The sequence below is a fragment of the Lampetra planeri genome, chromosome 32 (assembly GCF_965212315.1).
Source record: "Lampetra planeri chromosome 32, kcLamPlan1.2.h2, whole genome shotgun sequence".
Classification (NCBI taxonomy): domain Eukaryota; kingdom Metazoa; phylum Chordata; class Hyperoartia; order Petromyzontiformes; family Petromyzontidae; genus Lampetra; species Lampetra planeri.
In genome coordinates this window covers 1,572,105-1,594,504 of record NC_136138.1, presented here as the reverse complement: position 1 = coordinate 1,594,504, position 22,400 = coordinate 1,572,105, and the positions used below count along the sequence as shown (strand labels likewise).

General features: G+C 49.6%; 1 protein-coding gene across 1 annotated transcript in view; it reads right to left on the bottom strand.

Annotated features, from left to right (window-relative positions):
* LOC144729276 (protein phosphatase 1H-like) overlaps window positions 1-22,400 on the bottom strand; it is an 86,788-nt gene that overhangs the window by 44,199 nt on the left and 20,189 nt on the right. Inside the window, exons 2-4 of the mRNA XM_078609422.1 lie at window positions 9,018-9,189; window positions 6,783-6,908; window positions 4,127-4,378 (exon numbers count right to left, since the gene is read on the bottom strand). Coding sequence (XP_078465548.1) covers window positions 4,127-4,378; window positions 6,783-6,908; window positions 9,018-9,189 — 550 coding nt within the window. The remainder of the gene's footprint in view (window positions 1-4,126; window positions 4,379-6,782; window positions 6,909-9,017; window positions 9,190-22,400) is intronic.

Here is a 22,400-nt window from a genome sequence, read left to right as displayed (position 1 = left end):
TAGATCGGTTTTGTGTAAATGTCTCAGAATGCACAGATGTGTGACGTATATCTACTTCTCAACCAAGCGATTTATCTATCCTCAAGACAGCTGACATTTTCAGGTTCTTGCGTCAAATAAAAGCCACAAATGGCATGGCGATGTGAGTGACAAATTCCATTTGTAATATTCTACGACTGTGGACCTGGTTTTTAGGGCCTCTGCCCCTGTTGGTAGACTTTGATTGTGGGATTTGTGCCATGGACCGGAGAGAGTTGACCAGGCAGGAAGGAATCGGAGCAGGGTGGGCGATGCTGCTGCTGGCAAGCTCAACTCCAGCCACGGCGGTTGGGACAACTGTGAGTTTTATATGACCAATAATTTGCCTTCAATCTCAATCAAAATGACCTAAAACTTCAGTAACATAACACAATGGGGTAACATGGTGGCAAGATGTTAACTACCTCGCCTGGTATACAGGAGGTTGTGGGTTTGATCCCGACCTTGAAATCCGTAAATTTGGAGTTTGCATGTTCTCCCCGTGGTCGCGTGGATTTTTCTCCGGCTCCTGCGTGTTTTCCCTCCACGTTTAGAAACACACGTTTAGAGTGTTTGGCTGCTCTTCGCTGAGCTGTCATTTGTGATAGCCAGGTCGCTTCTGAAAAATAACGATATAGTTTGGTGGGCCTTACCTGGTAGGACAAAGCAAAATGTGTAATCGTTTTAATACAACAAAGAAGAGCCACGGACATAACCATTCCGTGGGCAGCAACTCGACAGCGAGAGAGCGAGAGACGTGTCTGCACTTGGCGCGAGTGCAGGGAATGAAGCCGCCGCGGCCCATTAGACAATACCGGTAGCGGCAGCAGTATTTCTGCCCTCACAGTAATCCATCGTTGCCTGGCGTCCCAGCCCCTGAGAGGCCCCCACACAGCCCCACGGCAGCGAATTGTTATTCCTGCGCCCCCCCCCCCTTCCCCGGTCACCTCCGTGATTCCTCTTGAATCATTTACAACGCCCCGTGATGAGAAGGCCGTGCGTGTTTTTAATGCACCGCGCACTGTGATGTAGTTAACAATGTGATGTTCAGCTGAAGAAAAGAAAATTACGCTTGTGTGTTTTGCAATTGAATTACAGTGATGCAATAATTATCTGCCGAGTTTATCACTAATTATAAATTAAATTACAGGACATTGGAACTTTTATTATCCGTGTTGATATTTGATGTCCGACACTCACGCTGGCTAAGTGGATATTTAAAAAAATGTATTATATTTTTAATTTGATGACATTACTCGTGCCATTGAATTGTGATTCATAGAAAAATTGATCGACAGATTGACAGAGGATGAACTAACTTGCAGATCGTAAGATTGACCTTAGCACAATAATTATTTTACACGTAAAAAACACATGTCATGAGTGTCTACGATAAGATCACCATAGCTCCCAATGAGCACTCAGTTACATCTCCTCACTGGAGCAAGTCTTCCCAAGGAGCACTCAGTTACATTTCCTCACTGGAGCATATCTTCCCAAGGAGCACTCAGTTACATCTCTCACTGGAACTGGAGCAAGTCTTCACAAGGAGCACTCAGTTACATCTCCTCACTGGAGCAAGTCTTCCCAAGGAGCACTCAGTTACATCTCCTCACTGGAGCAAGTCTTCCCAAGGAGCACTCAGTTACATCTCCTCACTGGAGCAAGTCTTCCCAAGGAGCACTCAGTTACATCTCCTCACTGGAGCAAGTCTTCACAAGGAGCACTCAGTTACATCTCCTCACTGGAGCAAGTCTTCACAATGAGCACTCAGTTACATCTCCTCACTGGAGCAAGTCTTCCCAAGGAGCACTCAGTTACATCTCTCACTGGAGCAAGTCTTCCCAAGGAGCACTCAGTTACATCTCTCACTGGAGCAAGTCTTCACAAGGAGCACTCAGTTACATCTCTCACTGGAGCAAGTCTTCCCAAGAAGCACTCAGTTACATCTCCTCACTGGAGCAAGTCTTCACAAGGAGCGCTCAGTTACATCTCCTCACTGGAGCAAGTCTTCCCAAAGAGCACTCAGTTACATCTCCTCACTGGAGCAAGTCTTCCCAAAGAGCACTCAGTTACATCTCCTCACTGGAGCAAGTCTTCACAAGGAGCACTCAGTTACATCTCTCACTGGAGCAAGTCTTCACAAGGAGCGCTCAGTTACATCTCCTCACTGGAGCAAGTCTTCACAAGGAGCGCTCAGTTACATCTCCTCACTGGAGCAAGTCTTCACAAGGAGCGCTCAGTTACATCTCCTCACTGGAGCAAGTCTTCCCAAAGAGTACTCAGTTACATCTCCTCACTGGAGCAAGTCTTCCCAAGGAGCGCTCAGTTACATCTCCTGTCCAGTGGAGGCACTGCCAGAAGCAGCAGGTGGCAACCTGAAGGATAGCCCAGAAATTCTACACCTGTCAGTGAAGGGCACATTTTGCACACCCATTGCTAATGATGAAGGCGTTGTAATCAGGGCAGGGAAAACACCGCAGCATGTCGCAAGCTCCCGCCGTGTGTCACCACACTGTGCACAGTACTTGGAAGGGGCGGGGGGGGGGTTGCAGACTTTACCGTAATCGCTCTGGCAGTCAATGACGACCAGAAAACCCATCCCAGCAATGTAAGTCCTCCTGTCAAATTCCAGTCATGGTTGACTCAGGCCTGTCACGAGGCCACACTTGGTGACATGAGAACCACCTAATGGGCGCCTTCTTGGTGGGCAGGCAGCTGCGGCTTGCACACCACAGTGTAAAAAAATAAATCTACATTTTACAATGATACATTCTTCCCAGCCCTGTGCCTTATACACCAGCTATCAACACAACAGGGGGGGAGGTCTGGTATTTTTTAAGTTGTCTAAGCAGACAGGATTCCTTGCAAATGGTTTCTATTTGGTGTATTGAACATCTTAACACAACTGTTTTATCGCCAGAAAGGGTTAAACCTATTCTTAGAAGCATTAAATACGAGATTTGTGCTCTTAGGAAGTAAACGAGATTCGAATGTTACCGTAGGCTTCATGGGGTGAATAAAAATTGGCAAACGTGATGTGGAGAGAGAAGCGGTGCCAACGACGCGGCGAGGAGGAATCGAGGGAATTCGTCAAACTGCTGGGGATCTGCATCGTCCCGTTCCTACGAATGACTCAAGAGCGCAGTGAGCAAGTACACGCTCACGCAGACAAACCAAAACATCTGATAACAAAAACACATTTGTACAGAGGCAGACAACTAATTACCCATACCGCTCTACGATTATGGCTTTTCTGTAGTCCTTTTGCCAATATGATCTGGTAGTCTGGTAACCGAGCAGGATGGTTAACCAGCCTGACGCTTCTGATAAGACTCAGCAGGTTGAATATCGGTCCACGGTGTGCTGCGTGAACTCATGGTGGTGGTCAGGATTGGTCTAAAAGGCCAATCGGCCGTTTTACTGATTAATTTTACTTCTATGTGAAGGCACGGGATGGATTTTTGCTTATATTTGCATTTCCCACAATGATCCGCAAAACACATAACAAGATTGCATTCTAAATGCGTGGCAGGCCATGTGTGTGTGCGCACGTGAGGAGTGTGTATGGGCGGCATGCGTTTCTCTTTGTCTTTCGGATGTGTGTGGCGGCCTGCATTGGTGCTCGCTAACAGCACTTACCCCAACGGTCTGTTAACGCTATTCGGGGGATCTTTGTCTTTGTGTGGGGTGAGTGTGCGTGTGTGTGTGTGCGCATGTGTGTGTGTGTGTACGGGGAGCGGTAGTGTAGTGGGTAGCGCATTGCGCTACTAACCTGGCAACCCGGGTTAAATTTATGCTCACGGCCAACACCAGTGACGATTATTTGAACTGGTCCTGGGCCTCCCCTAGGTCGACTCAGCCTCAAATGAGTACCTGGTGCAGTGTTTAAACATCACCACTGGGGAGACAAAGGCGGTCGGGCATGGTGCTGGCCACCCAACCTCTCGCGTGCCGAGCTGGCCTTCATAGGTGCTCGCTAACAACACTTGCCCCTACAGTTTGTTAAGGCTATACGGGGGAGCTTTGTCTTTTGTGGGGTGTGTCTGTGCATGTATGAGTGTGGGATGCGTGCGTGCGTGCGTGCGCGTGTGGGGGAGGGCGGCACCATCTCGCGGAAGGCGTTCTCGATGGCTCCCACCACGAGCGCGTCCTGCGTCACCTCCTTCTCCGGCAGGGCCTTGGAGGGGGTGGCGGGGGCCGGGGAGCCCTGGGCGGGCCCCGCCCGCAGGCTCTGGGCCCGGGTCGCCCCTCCGGCCGCCGCCGTCGCCGCGGCGGCCCCCGTGGGCCCTCGGCGCGAGCGGCCCTCGGCCTCGTCGTTGAGGCACGCGGGGGGGCAGCCCGTGCCGCTGCGCAGCACCTGGAGGGGGCGGCAGCCGCCACCTCTCGTTAGCGCCGTGGGAAGCCGCGGGAAGCCGCGGGAAGCCACAGCCGGCGAGCGTCAACACGCACGCCGCGGACGTGGCAGCGGCACAGCTTGGCAGCCGGGTTGATCGATGGGTCCAGCACTCACCGATTTGCCCAGGCGCTCGCTCCCTATTGCTCTTCAATCACTACTACAAGTTAGTACATTTAGAAAGGTGGGTGGGTGGGTTAGTACCGGCGCAAACCACGTGCCCAGCAGATTGGTGTAGGCACTCGTGTGTGTGGACACGAATGTGCACAGCTTGTAATCGATCCGTTGATTTAATTGGTAGGCAGTGCAGGTCATCACGGTTGGACGGGTGTGATGTGAACGTATTTCCCCTTTGTACTGTCAAGACGTGTGGCTGGGTTGCCACGGTTACTGTTCTTGAGAAATTCACCCATTTGGATTCTTCCACCTGTGGTGAAGACCCGTTCTACACCGACTCACCGTTTGGTGGCAACCGCACCATTTTGAACCACCACACAGATGTAAAAAGGAGGCACATTCCGTCTATATAACCAAACTATTTTTTATTTGACCAGGTAAGGCCCACTGAGCTGCATAGCTGTTTTTCAGAAGCGACTTGGCTATCACAAATTATCGCTCAACAAAAGTGGCTTATCACGGGGAAACTGAGAGCAGCCAAATACTCAAAAACGAACGTTGATTCTAAATGTGGAGGGAATAACTGAAGGAACTAGAGGAAAATCCACGCGACCACGGGGAGAACACGCAAACTCTAAATATACAGCAGGCGTCAGGGTCGGAATCGAACCCACGAACTCCTCCATACCAGGGCGAGGGAGTAAACATCTAGCCACCCGGCGCCCACATTGAACGGCTCATCTCAATGGATCACACAGTTAAGAGCTACATTGATATTGTTTTCCTGTTATGAGTATTTTGCTAAGATTGTTTTGCTACATGACATTTAAAATACTGCTCACAAAGCATTAGGATGCCGTTAAGGTTACATTCTCAAACACTCTTCTCACGTTTGCTCGTGATGTCTGTGACACAGACGATGTCCTTTGATTTAAACGAAATTTCCAAAAATCCTCAAAGTCGACATGCTACCGACGTTTGTGAGGAGCACCCTACAGGCCGTCATCTTGACTCGTGCGACGTCGCTTAACGGCGCGTGACGCCTAATGGACACGCGCGTGTAATCTGATAAGATTTACCTTTCTGACAATGTCACTTAGCCATCCGCTAACGACATTGGGGGGTGGCGGGGGGGGAGTGCGATTTGTGGCGCTCCCTAGGGAATGACACTTCCTCGCCGATGCAGTTTGCGCGGCCATTACCCGGCACCCAAAATGTGCTCACGTTTTATTAAGAGCCAGTGCGCTTGCGGTTAGCACGAACCGCTGGCGGAACAATTTATCAGCTGCTGCAAATAGCGATCTCGCACTGCTCCTCGTGTTTCAATTTGAACTCGTTTTTAATTTTGTTTCCATCTCCAGCCAGTGGAGGAGGGGACCCGGGGGAGGGGGGGGAGGGGGTGGTGCTGGTGAAGCCGTGCCCACAGAGGAGCGAGCCGAGTGGGCCACCCGGCCAGGTCACAGGTCAAGGGTGCGGGGGGGGGGGCGCATGGCTCACGAGAGGGGGAATACCGTGCGGAGGCAACGAGCCAGCGACGCCGAGATCCTGGGTGTGTGCCACGGTGGCGAGATGTTAACTACCTCGCCTGGTATACAGGAGTTCGTGAGTTCGATCCCGACCCTGACGCTTGTATACTGTATTTGGAGTTTGCATGTTCTTCCCGTGGTCGCGTGGATTTTTCTCCGGGTCTTCCAGTTTTCCCCTCCACATTCAGAATCAAAATCAACTGTTTAGAGTTTTTGGCTGCTATAAATGTTCACATGATGAGCCACTTCGTTGAGCTATCATTTGTGGCCAGGTCACTACTGTAAACGAAGCTAATAGCTCAGTGGGCTTTACCTGGTAAAATGAAAAATAGATAAGTTTTACTTGTATATTTGTTTGGTCATTTGTTTATCTTTCCTATACTTTGCACTCCTATCGTGCTTTCATATTGTTTGCTGTCGTAATGTTCTTACACAGCCCCTACTGGACATCTGTGAAAAAGAGCTTTATAGCTCATCGGATTGCTCCGTTATAAATACATATTCTGAATCGGTATTCAGTTGATGTTCTCAGCCTTATCACCAATAAAATTGTTCCCAAAAACCCAATAATTCATTGAGATTTTTCACTGCCATTGTCCCCATGCAGCGAGTCGCGGTGTCTCCCGAATCACCGTACCCGTCTCGTGCAGAGTGAGCGTGCAGATGCAGATTCCTCCGGATGGATTCTGTCGAACGCAAACCACGACCGCCTCTCGCCACCGTACCTCCACGATGCCTTGCAGCTGCTTGGCCACGTGGTGGTGGAGAAGGCTGGCTGCCATGACGGCCGCCCCAGGGCCCGCGTGGCCGTCAAACATGCCCCAGTAGATGAAAGTGATGCCGTCGTCATCCTGCGCAGATGGGAGAGCGGACGGCATCACCACATGGCCACACGACCAAACACCGGTCACACGACCAAACACCGGTCACACGATCACATGATGGTCACATGACCAAACACCGGCCACACGACCACACAACGGCCACACAACGTTTACACAACGGCCACACGACCACACGACCACACAACGGCCACACGACCAAACACCGGCCACACGACCACACAACGGCCACACGACCACACGACCACATGACCACACAACGGCCATATGACCAAACACCGGCCACACGACCACCCGACCACACAACGGCCACACGGCCACACAACGGCCACACGACCACACGGTCACACAACGGCCACACGACCAAACGGCCGCACAACGGCCACACAACGGCCACACAACAGCCACACGACCACACAACGGCCACAGGACCACACAACGGCCACACAGCCACACAACGGCCACATGACCACACAACGGCCACACAACGGCCACACAGCCACACAACGGCCACATGACCACACAATGGCCACATGATGGCCACAAAGCCACACGACGGCCACACGACCACACGACGGCCACACGACCACACGACGGCCACACGACCACACAACGGCCACACGACCAAACACCGGCCACACGACCACACGACGGCCACACGACCACACAATGGCCACACGACCACACAATGGCCACACGACCACACAAAGGCCACACGACCACACAACGGCCACACGACCACACGACGGCCACACGACCACACAATGGCCACACGACCACACAATGGCCACACGACCACACAAAGGCCACACGACCACACAACGGCCACACGACCACACAACGGCCACACGACCACACAACGGCCACAGGACCACACAACGGCCACAGGACCACACAACGGCCACACGACCACACAACGGCCACACGACCACACAATGGCCACACGACCACACAACGGCCACAGGACCACACAACGGCCACACAGCCACACAATGGCCACACGGCCACACAACGGCCACACGACGGCCACACGACCACACAACGGCCACACGACCACACAATGGCCACACGACCACACAACGGCCACACGACCACACAAAGGCCACACGACCACACAACGGCCACACGGTCACACGCGCGCACGTACCGAGCTCAGGCCACAGGTCACGAGCCGGGGCTTTTAACCCCCATTAACCCCGTCTCTCGGGAGCGAGCCTATCTATCTGCCACAAGGACCGTAAGCCGTGCGTCTCCATGCGACACACATTTCTGTAGCCGACTAAACAGTGTGCCCCCCCCCATCATCTGCCGTCTTCCCCCTTACCCACTGGCTTGGCGGCTGACTACGGGACGGGCTCATTTTGGACAACACCAATGTGGGTACCTAATTGCGAAATGTAGTCGTGAGCATTGCTGCCCAGCTCACCGGCGAGCCTACACAATAACAAACAGCACGGTAAGCGCTTGTGCACCACGCGAAAAATTTAGTTTGTTCGCTACGTCAGGTGGTGGACGCTCTTTTGACACAAACTTGGCCGATTAGCAAGGTTGGCTTTGTATGGTGCGAAAGAAGTTCAACATTCATACATACATACATTGATTATCGTATGGCCTACCGAAAATATCTATCATGAATCAATGTGGGTAAGGTTTGGTGGGGGTTAGTGCGGGCTATAGCTAATACTCATGATGTATGCATCTTCTTTCGTATGAATAAATTAGCAGCAGATTAAAGATGCCATTTTAGATGTTGTTATCCACTCAATTGTCTGTTCAGATGCAGAGTGGATCTCGTCCGTTCATCCTTAAAGGAGTGAAGACAGCAGCTGTGAACAATGTGGTCGATCATTTGGGATTCGTGGCCGCACTCGCAGGCCGCAAACATCTTTGATGCGCCATTTGCGCATCAGGTGGCCGCATCGGCCATGTGGCCCGGTCCCGATTGGATTGCTGGTCGACCTTTGGCGGCGTGGAAGGTTGAAACCGGGGAGGTACAACAATTGTGTCCCGTACAAGATGTTAATTTTCGATGTATGTTGCTCTTCTTTCGTAGCCAATCGGGGGAAGGCTTATGATGACGACGACGACGATGAGAACCGACGATGAACCGCCACCCACCATGACGCCCTCCATGACCAGGTCGCCGTCCCCGTCGCGCGCCATCGTGGGGCTCTCCCTCCTCCAGGGCATGGCGGAGCGCAGCGCCGTCTGCTCGGCGCTGCGCTTCACGAACACCACCTCGCACACCGCCTGGTCCTCGTTCAGGGGACTCTTGCCCGCATTGATGACCCTGCACTCCGCACAGACAATGGCCATGATCCAACCCTCCCGTGTAGACTGTTGGGGGCAAGAGCAGCTCTTGAGCGACGTAGCGGCGTCTAGGAAGGCCGGCACGGCACACGAGTGGGTGGGCGGCAAGCACAATGCCCGACCACCTTTGTCTCCCGAGTGGCGATGTTTACACACCGCACCGGGTACTCTATTGAGGCCGAGTCAACCTTGCGGAGGCCCAGAATCAGTTCAGATCATGACACATACACACACATGATCATCATCGTGATAATCATCATCGTCAGCCATGGGCAAACCATTGCTGGATGAAGGCCCTCCCAAGCGACTGCTCTATCTTCCTATCCTACCGAGTAATAATTCACCAACCGCCTTGCCCACGAGAGAATTTCATCGCTCCATCTCGAAGGATGCCTATCGTCGCTGTCTGAACAACCCGAGGATACACCTGTGCTTATTCACTTGTCTAAAGTGATTCACAAGTTTACAGTGGGCAAGCTTTTTATATTGCTGTGTTTTCATATTGTTCGGACCATTGGATTGTGATATTTCTGCAATTTGATAATACCCATTGAAATGTGAATGCAATGAGGGCAACAAAACAATTACTCCTAAGCGTATGCACTACGATACACCACTGTTTCTAATACTACGCCCACCGATTTTAGCGACTGGATGCCCAATGGGCTCATGTGATCAGCATTGCTGGCCAGAATCTCATCTTATGAACGTTTGGTGCGGCACTGCAGAGCGCTGAGAAACGGGAGGTCCTTTGGCAGGCCTTAGCCAGCAGTAGCCAGACGACGGATGATGACTTACTTTGATATCTCACTATTAATCGTAAGTGTGTGAAGGCCACACATTTTAATCGGATGTCCTCAGTTTAACGCTGGTAAGCTGTACCACGGGGTTAGGTTCCGTGTACCCCTGCGTAAGTTTGGGTTCACCTATACGAGCGTCGATATAGAATGTAACTGTACACTACTATATACTACTACTATATTACTATACACTCCTATATACTACTACTATATTACTATACACTACTATATACTACTACTATATTATGATACACTACTATATACTACTACTATATTACTATATACTACGACTATATTACTGCACACTACTATATACTACGACTATTTTACTATACACTACTATATACTACTACTATATTATGATACACTACTATATAATACTACTATATTACTATATACTACGACTATATTACTGCACACTACTATATACTACGACTATTTTACTATACACTACTATATACTACTACTATTTTGCTATACACTACTATATACTACCATATTACGATACACTACTATATACTACTACCATATTACGATACACTACTATATGCTACTATATCACTATATGAGTGTATCGTCTTCAAAAATTACTCAAACCGACACGTTGTAACAAGTCACCTGCTTATATTTTATTCACCTGTTCTTGCGCCAGTTATAGGCACTCCTATGACTATCTGTACAGTCGCATATACTTAACTCTCCGCGCTCTTATCTATTCTGCACCTCACTTCTCAGCTTCACACACAGCGTCTTCGCACACAGCGTCTCCGCACTCAGCAGCTCTGCACTCAGCGACTCCGCACACAGCGTCTTCACATCTCCACTGCTGCCCTCCACTACGCTCCCTCAGACCCGCTCATCCGTCTGTCCCGGGCGGGGGGTTCAGCCAACACCCGCCCGGCGACGGCGTGAGGGTTGAGGTCCCGTTGATGGCTGGAGCGGCAGCGGCGAGATGTCTTCACTCTTGGTTCCCGGCAACCACTCCCTCGCTCACGCACACTCCCGCTTATATCCACCTGCTCATCCCGAATCCTCATGTGCTTTCACTTCAGCTGCCGCCAGGCCGGCGCAGGTCATTCCCATTAATCTCTTAACATCACACCACATCTCGCGTCTCCTAGGCGCCAACCTACGGTCACAGCGTAGCACCTGTTCGACCTTGGTTGCACCCGCTTCTTCCCTTAATTACTGTCGGTTTGTCGGTGCAAACCTCATGTTGCAACGTGCACACCTGTTTGCCCTCCGTTGCACCTCGCTTAACTGTGCGCACCGCGTATTTCTCTCCTCTACACGAGTCTAGATATACATTCTTTATATCCACTATTAGATACTACTATATTACTATACACTATTATATACTACTATATTGCTATACGTGTGGAGATATACATTGTATATATATATATATACTACTATATACTACGAAATGAGTGTAGATACACTATATACTACTATATTACTATACACTACTATATAAAATGTATATAAATGTACATACATGTTTAAGACATTACCTTACTGTGCGGTAAATTATTAACTAATAATCGGCAACATCCAGGTGAGATAGAACACTATGATTAACACCATATTATTATTAACACTATATTAGAACACTAGATATTGTTTTGGACTCGTTTCTTGCACGGGCGATGCGGTTACAACGCTGTCAAATCTACGTTCGTGTGATGGCAGGGGGGTGATTTGACTCCTCGCTTCCCGCCCCGTGCGTGGAGCAAAAGTCCAAGTCATGAAGGAGAAAGGATGAATCGGGGGGGGGGGGGGGGGGGGAGTCGGTCGCGAATGAGCGGGTCTGCGCACTCTGAGCCCGCGTATTCTGAGTCCGCGTACTCCGAGACCTTACTGTATGAAGCACCGTCAAAACAGCAACGTTGGAACGCGACTGAGTAACAGTAGCGCCCAACGCTCCTGCACTGAGTCGGACTCCCACAAGTGCACCGGAGATAATCGGAGTGCAAAGCAGACGTGAGAGAGGACGCCAGTTATCATGGCGACGCGCCTAATCTGTCCCCGTGTCCATTGGCTTTGACATAAAACTGTGAAATATTGACGCTCTTTACAAACCCGCTATTGTCCACGTCTCCCCGAAGAGAAATAAAATATTACTGGCCTCTCACGCAGTCAAAAAAAAACTGTTCGGCAATTTCCAGGCACCCATGCACGGCAAATGTTATTGTTCACACAAACGAATCGAGTTAAAATTAAGCGCGCGATGTGACACAGGTTCACACGACCCGACAGAGATAAACACGACCCACACTTGGTCGAGCAGAGAGAAGGCACATTCTCAGTATGCGAGAGTGTCACAAAACAAAACCCGAGGCACGTTTAGATATTTTTAGGAATGTACAACACGCCCCAAAATAGCATTTCTTCAACAGCTACAACAAGTGAGTAATTGGTTCAAAGCAGGTCACGTAACTGTGTGTGCAACGTTGACGCAACACGTCTTGCGCGCATGGCTAAGGTACCATGACTCGTGCCGCAGATGTTAACTACCTCGCCTGGTATGCAGGAGGTCGTGGCTTCGAACCCAACCCTGACGCCTGCTGTATATTTCGAGTTTGCATGTCCTCCCCGTGGTCGTGTGGATTTTTCTCCAGGTCCTCCGGTTTTTCCCTCCATATTTAGAAGCATGCGCTTCAGAGTAATTGGCTGCAATAAATGTCCACATGGTAAGCCGCTTCGGTGAGCTATAATTTGTAGCCAGGTCGCTTCTGAAAAAGAGCCATATAAGCTCAGTCGGCCTCACCTGGCAAAATAAATAAAAATTTTTTAGCAAGGCTTAGCACGTTCGTTGTCAGCCGCTACGGCAAAACATACGGTGACGCACACAAGGTGAGAAAAATCACTCCTCAACCGAGAATGTAATTCAAATAGCACATCACCTCTTCAGGTGAGGTGCTATATTGACCAGTTGAGAAGTTTGTGGTGTTTTTTATTCCATCTCTTGGTGCGGCAGTTGAAACAATGCGGCAAGTTTCCTTGTCCACCGCCCACCTCTGTCCGCCACAAGTCGATGGGCAGGTCATGTGTGGTGGGGTAAAGTGTGGGTACACCCACCCATTCCAACTAGAACTCCACAAGAATGCGATGACCAGTTTAGCGATTTTAGTGACCACCCATACATGCGGTCTTTGTCCTTCTGTTCCACAGCCACATCCAAAGTGGAGCTGTCATACAAAACAAAGACAAAGATCCCCCGTATAGCCTGAACAGACCTTTGGGGCAGGTGTTCTTCATGAGCACCTATGAAGGCCGGCGCTGCACACGAGGAGGTGGGTAGGCAGTACCACGCCCGGCCTCCTTTGTCTCCTGAGTGGCGATGTTTACACAACATCACACCAGGTACTCATTTGAGGCTGAGTCGACCTAGGGGAGGCCCAGGACCGGCTCAGACAATCGTCACTTGGCGTTGACCGTGTGCGGGAATCGAACTCGGGTCGCCAAACTCAGAGCGCAACGCGCTAACCGCTACAGATGCAGGTGCGTGCGTGAGTGCGCATATCAGATGCACCCACACAGTGACGCGGGCGCACACTCAGCCCAACAACAAGAGCCAATTTGTTGCACGGAATGGATTTTACTCTCCATTGCAGCAATTATCACTCGGGTCCTACCAACGGAAGTGGCTGATTTCTGGGCGCACGCTCGGCACCACTGCCCTCTCGAGCAGCCTGCCGCACTCCTGGAGCACTCGGCCCTTACAACATCGGCCAAGGCCATTAAAAAACTGCCATTCAAATGGGACGGCTGGCGGCTCTAACAGTCCGGCCCACTTGTCGGCCCCCGGCACGCACTCTTAAAAACCGATACGCGTGCGCTTTCACATTATCTACTTACACGCGCGGATCACAATGAATGGAAGGATTGAGCTACTGCTTGTACAAGCCTGCTCTCTCCGTGCTTCTACGAAGTGCATGCGTTAACAGGATTGTATATGGGGAGCCGGTCGTGTGGCGGTGAGCGCGCCGCGCTACGAACCCGGCGACTCGAGTTAAGATTCTTGCTCGCGACCAACACCAGTGACGATTATCTGAACCGATTCTGGGCCTCCCCTAGGTCGACTCAGCCTCAAATGAGTACCCGGTGCGATGTGTAAACGTCGCCACTGGGTAGACAAAAGTGGCGGGCGTGGTGCTGGCCACCCACCCCATCGTGCTTAGTGCCGGCCTTCATAGGTGCTACTCGCTAACAGCACTTGCATTCGCCACTTGTTGCAGGGATTCTCGGGTTGAAAGCGGCAGGCCGCCCTGGTTATTACTGCAGTGGTGCGTCTGCTCGCAGTGGAGATTAAACTGAAAAAAATATTTTTATTTTTAATTTTACTAGGTAAGGCTCCGCTAAGTTATATAGCTCTTTTTCAGAAGCGACCTGGCCACAAATTAATAGCGCAACAAAGTGGCTTACCGTGTGGAAATTTACGTCAGCAAAATACTCTGAACGCATGTCGATTCTAAATGCGCAGGGAAAAACCGGAGGACTTGGAGAAAAATCCACGCGACCACAGAGAGAGAGAGACATGCAAACTCCAAATATACAGCAAGCGTCAGTCAAGATCAAACCCACGACCCTCCTGTATACCAGGCGAGGGAGATAACATCTCCTAGCCACCGCGGTGCCCCACACTAGTAGGGTAGTGTGTGCCGGTGTCATGGTCCAAATTTGGCAAATTCGAAAAATGACCTCTGTATATCACACAAAGCAACGTTGCCCCCCTACTGGCAGACAAACGCCCACCCGCAGACCAGCGCTGAGGTCATATTAGATGAGCCATCTCACAATCACAATAACCTTAGGTGGAATTCAGTATGGCTTATTCCGAATAAAATAATGGAGAAACACATATACATTTAAACAAGACCTCATCTTTTCTAAGCATGCTCTACAACGGTGAGAGGTTTGCCCATGGCATTAATTGAGAATTCGTACCAGACACAATGCAGCCTGTTCTATAACGCGGTAGTTGCGTTCCCGAAGAACGCCGCGTTCTGGAAAAATCACGTTATAAGAAATAATATATAATGTAGCACAGTCCGCGATAACGTGCGAGATGCGTACGCAGGCTGAACAAAGACTGAGGCGCGTGGGTAGCATCCAGAAGCATCCAGCAGCATCCCAAAGCCTTGTGTGATGACGCTACGGCAAGGCAGTTGTACAACCGCTTATTCCTACTCGCGTTACTTGAGTGCCGTTCACTCACATCGCGTTATATCCAATTCGCATCCGCGTGATAAAAAATGCGTTCCATAATACAATCACCACGTTATATCCAATTTACGTCGTGAAAACAACACGCGGCGTTATAGGAGAACAGACTGCACAAGCTGTATAAAGTACACAGTTCCAGTTTTGTATAAGGAATGAGTTTGCGATTAAAAACTTCGGAGTTTTCAGATTTCAAAGAATATTTTAGCTTTCATGACGGAATAATGTAACTTATCTTTGTACGAACAAAAGTGAAGTGACCCAATGCCTCTCAACATTGCCAAGGAGAGCACCGACAGTGACGTAAGAATAAGAGCGCGAGACGTAATTACCCGCGATGTCACACGTGTCACGAACTTAAGTGGATATCGAAATGTGGTTGGTTTGTGCAAATGCGGGTTGGTGTAGGACCAATCCTCTGAGCTTTCACAGAGTTGTATAACGCAACTCTCAATAACTACCCATAAAACCGCAATAATCAAATAAGACGGTGAACATAAGAGGTTTTTTGGGTTAGATCGCGTAAATACAAAATTGTCGTAAACAACGCCACCACCTGACACAGCCAATTAGCGAGGTTTGTCACGTAAACAAAACGTCCCAATTCGTTACTAGTTCAGCACACCGTTGTGTTGGAGAGTAAACCCACAACGTTTACAATTCGAGTACCGCGACATTTCGCCGGTAATTGCAACCAGCCTCATCAGGCAAAAGCCAGAATTGTGGAGAAATCCTCCTCCTGTTTGGGTCTTAAATCGAGGGGGTAAATGTGATATGACTTGTGAGCCAATCCGGTGTATGAATGTGTAATGAGCGACTTCCGCTCATCACACTGGGCACAACACAGGCCAATACTTACTCCTTCTCACACCGAGTACAACACTCGGTATTAACGTCTCTACTGGCTACACACAGCTGATCACTCGGCGTGGTCCCATTGCCCTCACTCGGCTATGCCGCTGACTGGCTGGCGTGACGATGACGGCGATGGAAACCACGCAGGAGATCTTCCACGTGGCCGGACGACGGAGAGAGATTTTGGCGAGCAGCGACGCAGCCAGGACCCAAGACCCCACACGAGCCCCGAGCCTGCTCCCCCTTATATCCCCCCAGGCATGGCTAGGCCCCGCCTCCGGCCACGCCCTCTCATGGAATCTTCGAGCAGGTTCCCGGAGTATCTCGGCTAACCCCACCTTTTACCTTTGCCCCAGATACACCTCCTTCTCTGATTGGTTGTTACTTAACCGTGCCCGTACCCGTGATCCCATTCCAGGCCAGCAGGTGTCACTCTGCCATTACACATGTATGTACGTTAAACTTCTTTCGCCCTGTAAGTAGCCAACCGTGCTAATCGGAGGTGCAGGACCCATCCTGCCCCAGGCAGTTATCTGCACCGAGGACAGGAAGTGGGCTAAGTGGCACGTAAAGCCGGGAGCCCTGATTGGCCACTCGGGAAGCGCGGTAGTGTGTGGTAAAGGGGTCAGTGGATTGGACACGTGATTCAAAATAATAACGATAAATTCAAAAGGGAAAGGGGCGAGGGAAGAGGTGGAGGAGAAAGACGTTCAGGGCGGTGAAGAGGGTGGGCAGATCATATTGGAGAAAGGGAAAAGGGACTTGGGAGATGGTTGGGGAGGGGGAGGATATAAAAGGCGGCGTTGATGTGAGCACGGGTCGCTCTTTCAAAAAAACCTACACATTTTCTAAACACTTTATGTTTGCATGTTGAACTTCTTTCGCACCGTAAGTAGCGAACCTTGCGAATTGGAGGTGCGGGGAAAGGAAAACAATCTAAACACAAAAACCAGCTCTAAAGGAATGAGTTTTCAATCTAGGCGATTTAAGAGTGCATAGCTCCAGCGGCTTCCTAATATCGGAAAAGCATTCCAGACGGCCGCAGAAGCGCTTCTGAATGTGCGCGTGATACTGTTGTTGCCTTTTTGGCAATGAGCCTACACTGCTAAGTTATTTATATGTTAGTGGAAATGTATTTTATTAAAGTGCTTTAAATGCAAATTCATGGCATTGTAACAGAATTTCATACCTAGTCTTCATTAAGCCTAGAAATGGTTTATATTAACCCCAAGTTAAACATTACATTTGAAACATTCAATTTATTTCGAAATGCAACACATTCCGATTAACCTCACGTCCTTATGCAACCGCACATTAGGTTGCTGTGCAAATCAGCAGGGCATAGGTGAGGATTGGCAACATTTTCTAATTAAAACATTCACGTGGTGAGAAAGCGACAATTCAGGGCATCTCAAAGTCAGGGCACCTCGCACCGACAGTCGCCATGCTTCACGTGTCGACCTCGGGCCTCTCTGCGTTCTAAAGATTGAGGTTTAAAAAGAGAAAAACAATAAGCGAACAGTAAAGGAGATTGTGTACAACGAATATCTAGTTTGTTTAAAAGCAATTTTGGTTAGAGTTTTCATGTTTTTCATTGAACAATGGAATTGGTATTTTCGAATGTGAAGCACACGCCTTGCCTTAAAAGTCTTCACTCGCCTCCACTCGGGACAAAATATCATTGTGTAGTGAGCTTGCGGCATGTCTGAGGTATGCTGCAAAGGGTGGCTGTTAACAATGCCATGGCATAGAGGTGTAACAATTTGTCGATAATATTGATTCTTGAGCTAGCGATACACACATCTGATCGCGCGTCTAAAAATCAACGTCTTTAATTCAAGGTTGCTTGTAATGGGTTCAGTGACCAATGCCGTAAAAAAAAAACTACTTGTGAATTTAATTGCAACCCTGAATCACAACATCGCAAACTTCATACGTTGCATGTATGTAGAGTACGTTGAACGTTTTTCGCACTATACGTAGCAAACCGTGCTAATCGGAGGTGCGGAGGAAAGACAACAAACTAAACACAACCAGTTAAAAATAAATTAGTTTGTAATCTAGATTTAAAAGTGTATAGCTTCAACGGCTTCCTAAGATCGGAAGGAAGAGCATTCCAGATGGCCGCAGAAGCACATCTGAAAGCGAGCGATGCAGTGACCGTCTTTGTTCGATGGCTAGCCAAACGCCGCAGCGAGGACAACCGGAGTTTGCGTGATGGTTCACGCTCCTTGATGAGATCAGTAATTTATCGCGGTTCATTTGTGGCAAGTACTTTCTGTGCAACGAGTGCGACCTCATCATGTACAGTGAGGGAAAAAAGTATTTGATCCCCTGCTGATTTTGAATGTTTGCCCACTGACAAAGAAATTATCAGTCTATAATGTTAATGGTAGGTTTATTTGAACAGTGAGAGACAGAACAACAACAAAAAAATCCAGAAAAACGCATGTCAAAAATGTTATAAATTGATTTGAATTTTAATGAGGGAAATAAGTATTTGACCCCTCTGCAAAACATGACTTAGTACTTGGTGGCAAAACCCTTGTTGGCAATCACAGAGGTTAGACGTTTCTTGTAGTTGGCCACCAGATTTGCACACATCTCAGGAGGGATTTTGTCCCACTCCTCTTTGCAGATCTTCTCCAAGTCGTTAAGGTTTCGAGGCTGACGTTTGGCAACTCGAACCTTCAGCTCCCTCCACAGATTTTCTATGGAATTAAGGTCTGGAGACTGGCTAGGCCACTCCAGGACCTTAATGTGCTTCTTCTTGAGCCACTCCTTTGTTGCCTTGGCCATGTGTTTTAGGTCATTGTCATGCTGGAATACCCATCCACGACCCATTTTCAATGCCCTGGCTGAGGGAAGGAGGTTCTCATCCAAGATTTGACGGTACATGGCCCCGTCCATCGTCCCTTTGATGCAGTGAAGTTGTCCTGTCCCCTTAGCAGAAAAACACCCCCAAAGAATAATGTTTCCACCTCCATATTTGACGGTGGGGATGGTGTTCTTGGGGTCATAGGCAGCATTACTCCTCCTCCAAACACGGCGAGTTGAGTTGATGCCAAAGAGCTCCATTTTGGTCTCATCTGACCACAACACTTTCACCCAGTTGTCCTCTGAATCATTCAGATGTTCATTGGCAAACTTCAGACGGGCATGTATATGTGCTTTCTTGAGCAGGGGGACCTTGCGGGCACTGCAGGATTTCAGTCCTTCATGGCGTAGTGTGTTACCAACTGTTTTCTTGGTGACTATGGCCCCAGCTGCCTTGAGATTATTGACAATATCCTCCCGTGTAGTTCTGGGCTGATTCCTCACCGTTCTCATGATCATTGCAACTCCACGAGGTGAGATCTTGCATGGAGCCCCAGGCCGAGGGAGATTGACAGTTCTTTTGTGTTTCTTCCATTTGCGAATAATCGCACCAACTGTTGTCACCTTCTCACCAAGCTGCTTGGCGATGGTCTTGTAGCCCATTCCAGCCTTCTGTAGGTCTACAATCTTGTCCCTAACATCCTTGGAGAGCTCTTTGGTCTTTGTCATGGTGGAGTTTTGAATCTGATTGATTGCTTCTGTGAACAGGTGTCTTTTATACAGGCAACAAGTTGAGATTAGGAGCACTCCCTTTAAGAGTGTGCTCCTAATCTCAACTCGTTACCTGTATAAAAGACACCTGGGAGCCAGAAATCTTTCTGATTGAGAGGGGGTCAAATACTTATTTCCCTCATTAAAATGCAAATCAATTTATAACATTTTTGACATGCGTTTTTCTGGATTTAGTTGTTGTTATTCTGTCTCTCACTGTTCAAATAAACCTACCATTAAAATTATAGACTGATCATTTCTTTGTCAGTGGGCAAACGTACAAAATCAGCAGGGGATCAAATACTTTTTTACCTCACTGTATTTGTTCAGCAAGTGGAAGCCAATGCAGCTCAGCGAGCACCGGAACGGACATGGTCGGATCTTGCAGTACCCGTCTAGACACGTGCCAATGAATGTTGTGCACGCTGCAGCCTGCTACAACACCACTGCAGCTTGCCGACGCTCATCGTCGAGGTTGGCGAGTGAACCAGGGGATGGTTTCTGGAGTGCCCCGGTGACGAACTGAGATGCCGCTGGTGAACGATGGACGAGGCTGGTGACCCAGTTGCACTGCGGCCTCTTCTGACTTGGCCAGTCGTGTAGCAGGAGAGAGCCACATCGGCCGTACGATCACAGACGCTGCCGATGTACAGCACATCCGAGCGTCTGCCAATGGTCACTCAGATTTGCACACACACAAGATCCTAAATGTTCGTGTCGCCCTCCAACAACAACAGAGGGCGGAGGAGCAACGCTCACAACAACGAGCGGAGCACCGGGTGGCTAAAGCACAGCAAGTTGGCACAGTAGGGGGCATAGGTGGTGCATCGACCAGTCATCTCAGTCATCTCAGTCAGTCGACCCGTGGCACCTGGGTCTGCCCCGTGACATCCTGCCAGCGGGCGTTCGACACTTCACGTGGCCTCAAGGTGCACATGGCCTGGCACAAGCGTCGTGGTGATGTCACCGCCACTTAGTGGCGAAGGGCGGTTGTTGTTGGTGTATATATAAATGGGGGAGTGGTAGTGACGTGACCCGGAGGCCCGAGTTCCATTCCTGCTCATAGCCAACACCAGTGACGAGTATCAGAACCGGTCCTCGGCATTCCGATTCGTGTTGCATTCGTGTGTTTTAGTTTATTGTTCTTCCTCCACACCTCCGATTAATACAGTTGGCTAAGTACGGTGCGAAAGAAGTTCAACATACATACATTTGAATAATCAACAAGGAGAATAATCTCCAAGGGAGATGTGCTGTGATGTAACACCAGCAAATAGCAGCCGCGCTGCTGGGCGCAAGGAGTTATCGATCACAGCGCCAGGATAGTAAAGGTAAGGGCGCTTCCCTGAAATAGCTTGCTCACGTCAACGTCACTCCTGGTCAAGGAAGGGCCTCCACGCTGGGTGGATGCCAACGTAAGAGGTCGGAGTACCCACACTTTACCCCATCGAAAGCGAGCTGCCGCTCAACTGTGGTGGACCCATTTGGGATTTAACAATTTCCCCTTTCCGGCGACCAGAGGGAGAACATGCAAACTTCCAATATACAGCAGGCATCAGGGTCGGGATCGAACCCACGACCTCCTGGATACCAGGCGAGGGAGATAACACCTCCTAGCCACCGTGGTGGAGCGATCGCTCGTCCACACGGCATCGAGAGCCACCGACTGGAGAGGTGCCACCGCCATGCCACAGGTCTCCCCACGCAAAAAACAAAGATCCCCCATATAGCCTGAACAGACTGTTGGGGCAAGTGCTGTTAGCGAGCAGCACCTATGAAGGTCGGCACAGCACACGAGGGGGTGGGTGGCCAGCACTACGCTCGGCCGCCTTTGTCTCCCTAGTGGTGATGTTTACACACCGCACCAGGTACTTATTTGAGGCTGAGTCGACTAAGGGGAGGCCCAGGACTGATTCAGATAATCGTCACCGGTATTGGCCGCGAGCGGGAATCGAACTCGGGATGCTGGGTTCGTAGTGCAGTGTGCTAACCGCTACACCACCGCCCCCCTGCAAGTCTCTCCACACACACAGATGCATTGCCTCAATTCACGATCCTAATCCCATTCATGAATGAATAAATTCTCGTTCTTGCCCTTGCGGTTGCATGTAGGCTATATACATACAGTGGTATCCATCACTGTAAATGCGCATACATCTAAAATAATCAATGCTTACCTGCATGCATGATGCGCACGTGTCATGGCTGTGAGAATAGATTTCAGTGATGAATCGTAAAACCCCTCGAGTAGATTGCATTCTGCTGGGTCCCTCTGTACATTGCACAACGCGCTGTCCGTTCCTGCTTCAGTAAGCAAGTTGCTCGTGCTTGGGTTTACGCTGGCAAACCATGTTACAAAGAGTTCATGCAAAGAATGGCAAATTCAAAAATCTCTCTTGGCAGTAAATTTGATTTCATTGTCCCCGAGCGATGGGTCACAAGTGCACACGCGCCTTTAAATACCTGCTCAGTAACCAGCGCCTGCCTCAGTGTTTGTAATTTTAGGCCACGTGAAACCATGCTGCTATTTATAGCACACTGTGTAACGTCATACAGTGTGGAATCACGGTGAAAATATTCAGGTTGGCAATCCATACGGATGGAAGACGATCCACACAAAAAAATGAGGGTACACACACAGCCCGCCTGATTTAGTCGCCACATTACAAAATACACGTGGCCTTTTAAATTGTGTGCGGCAGTCAATTCCATATCGCTGTTT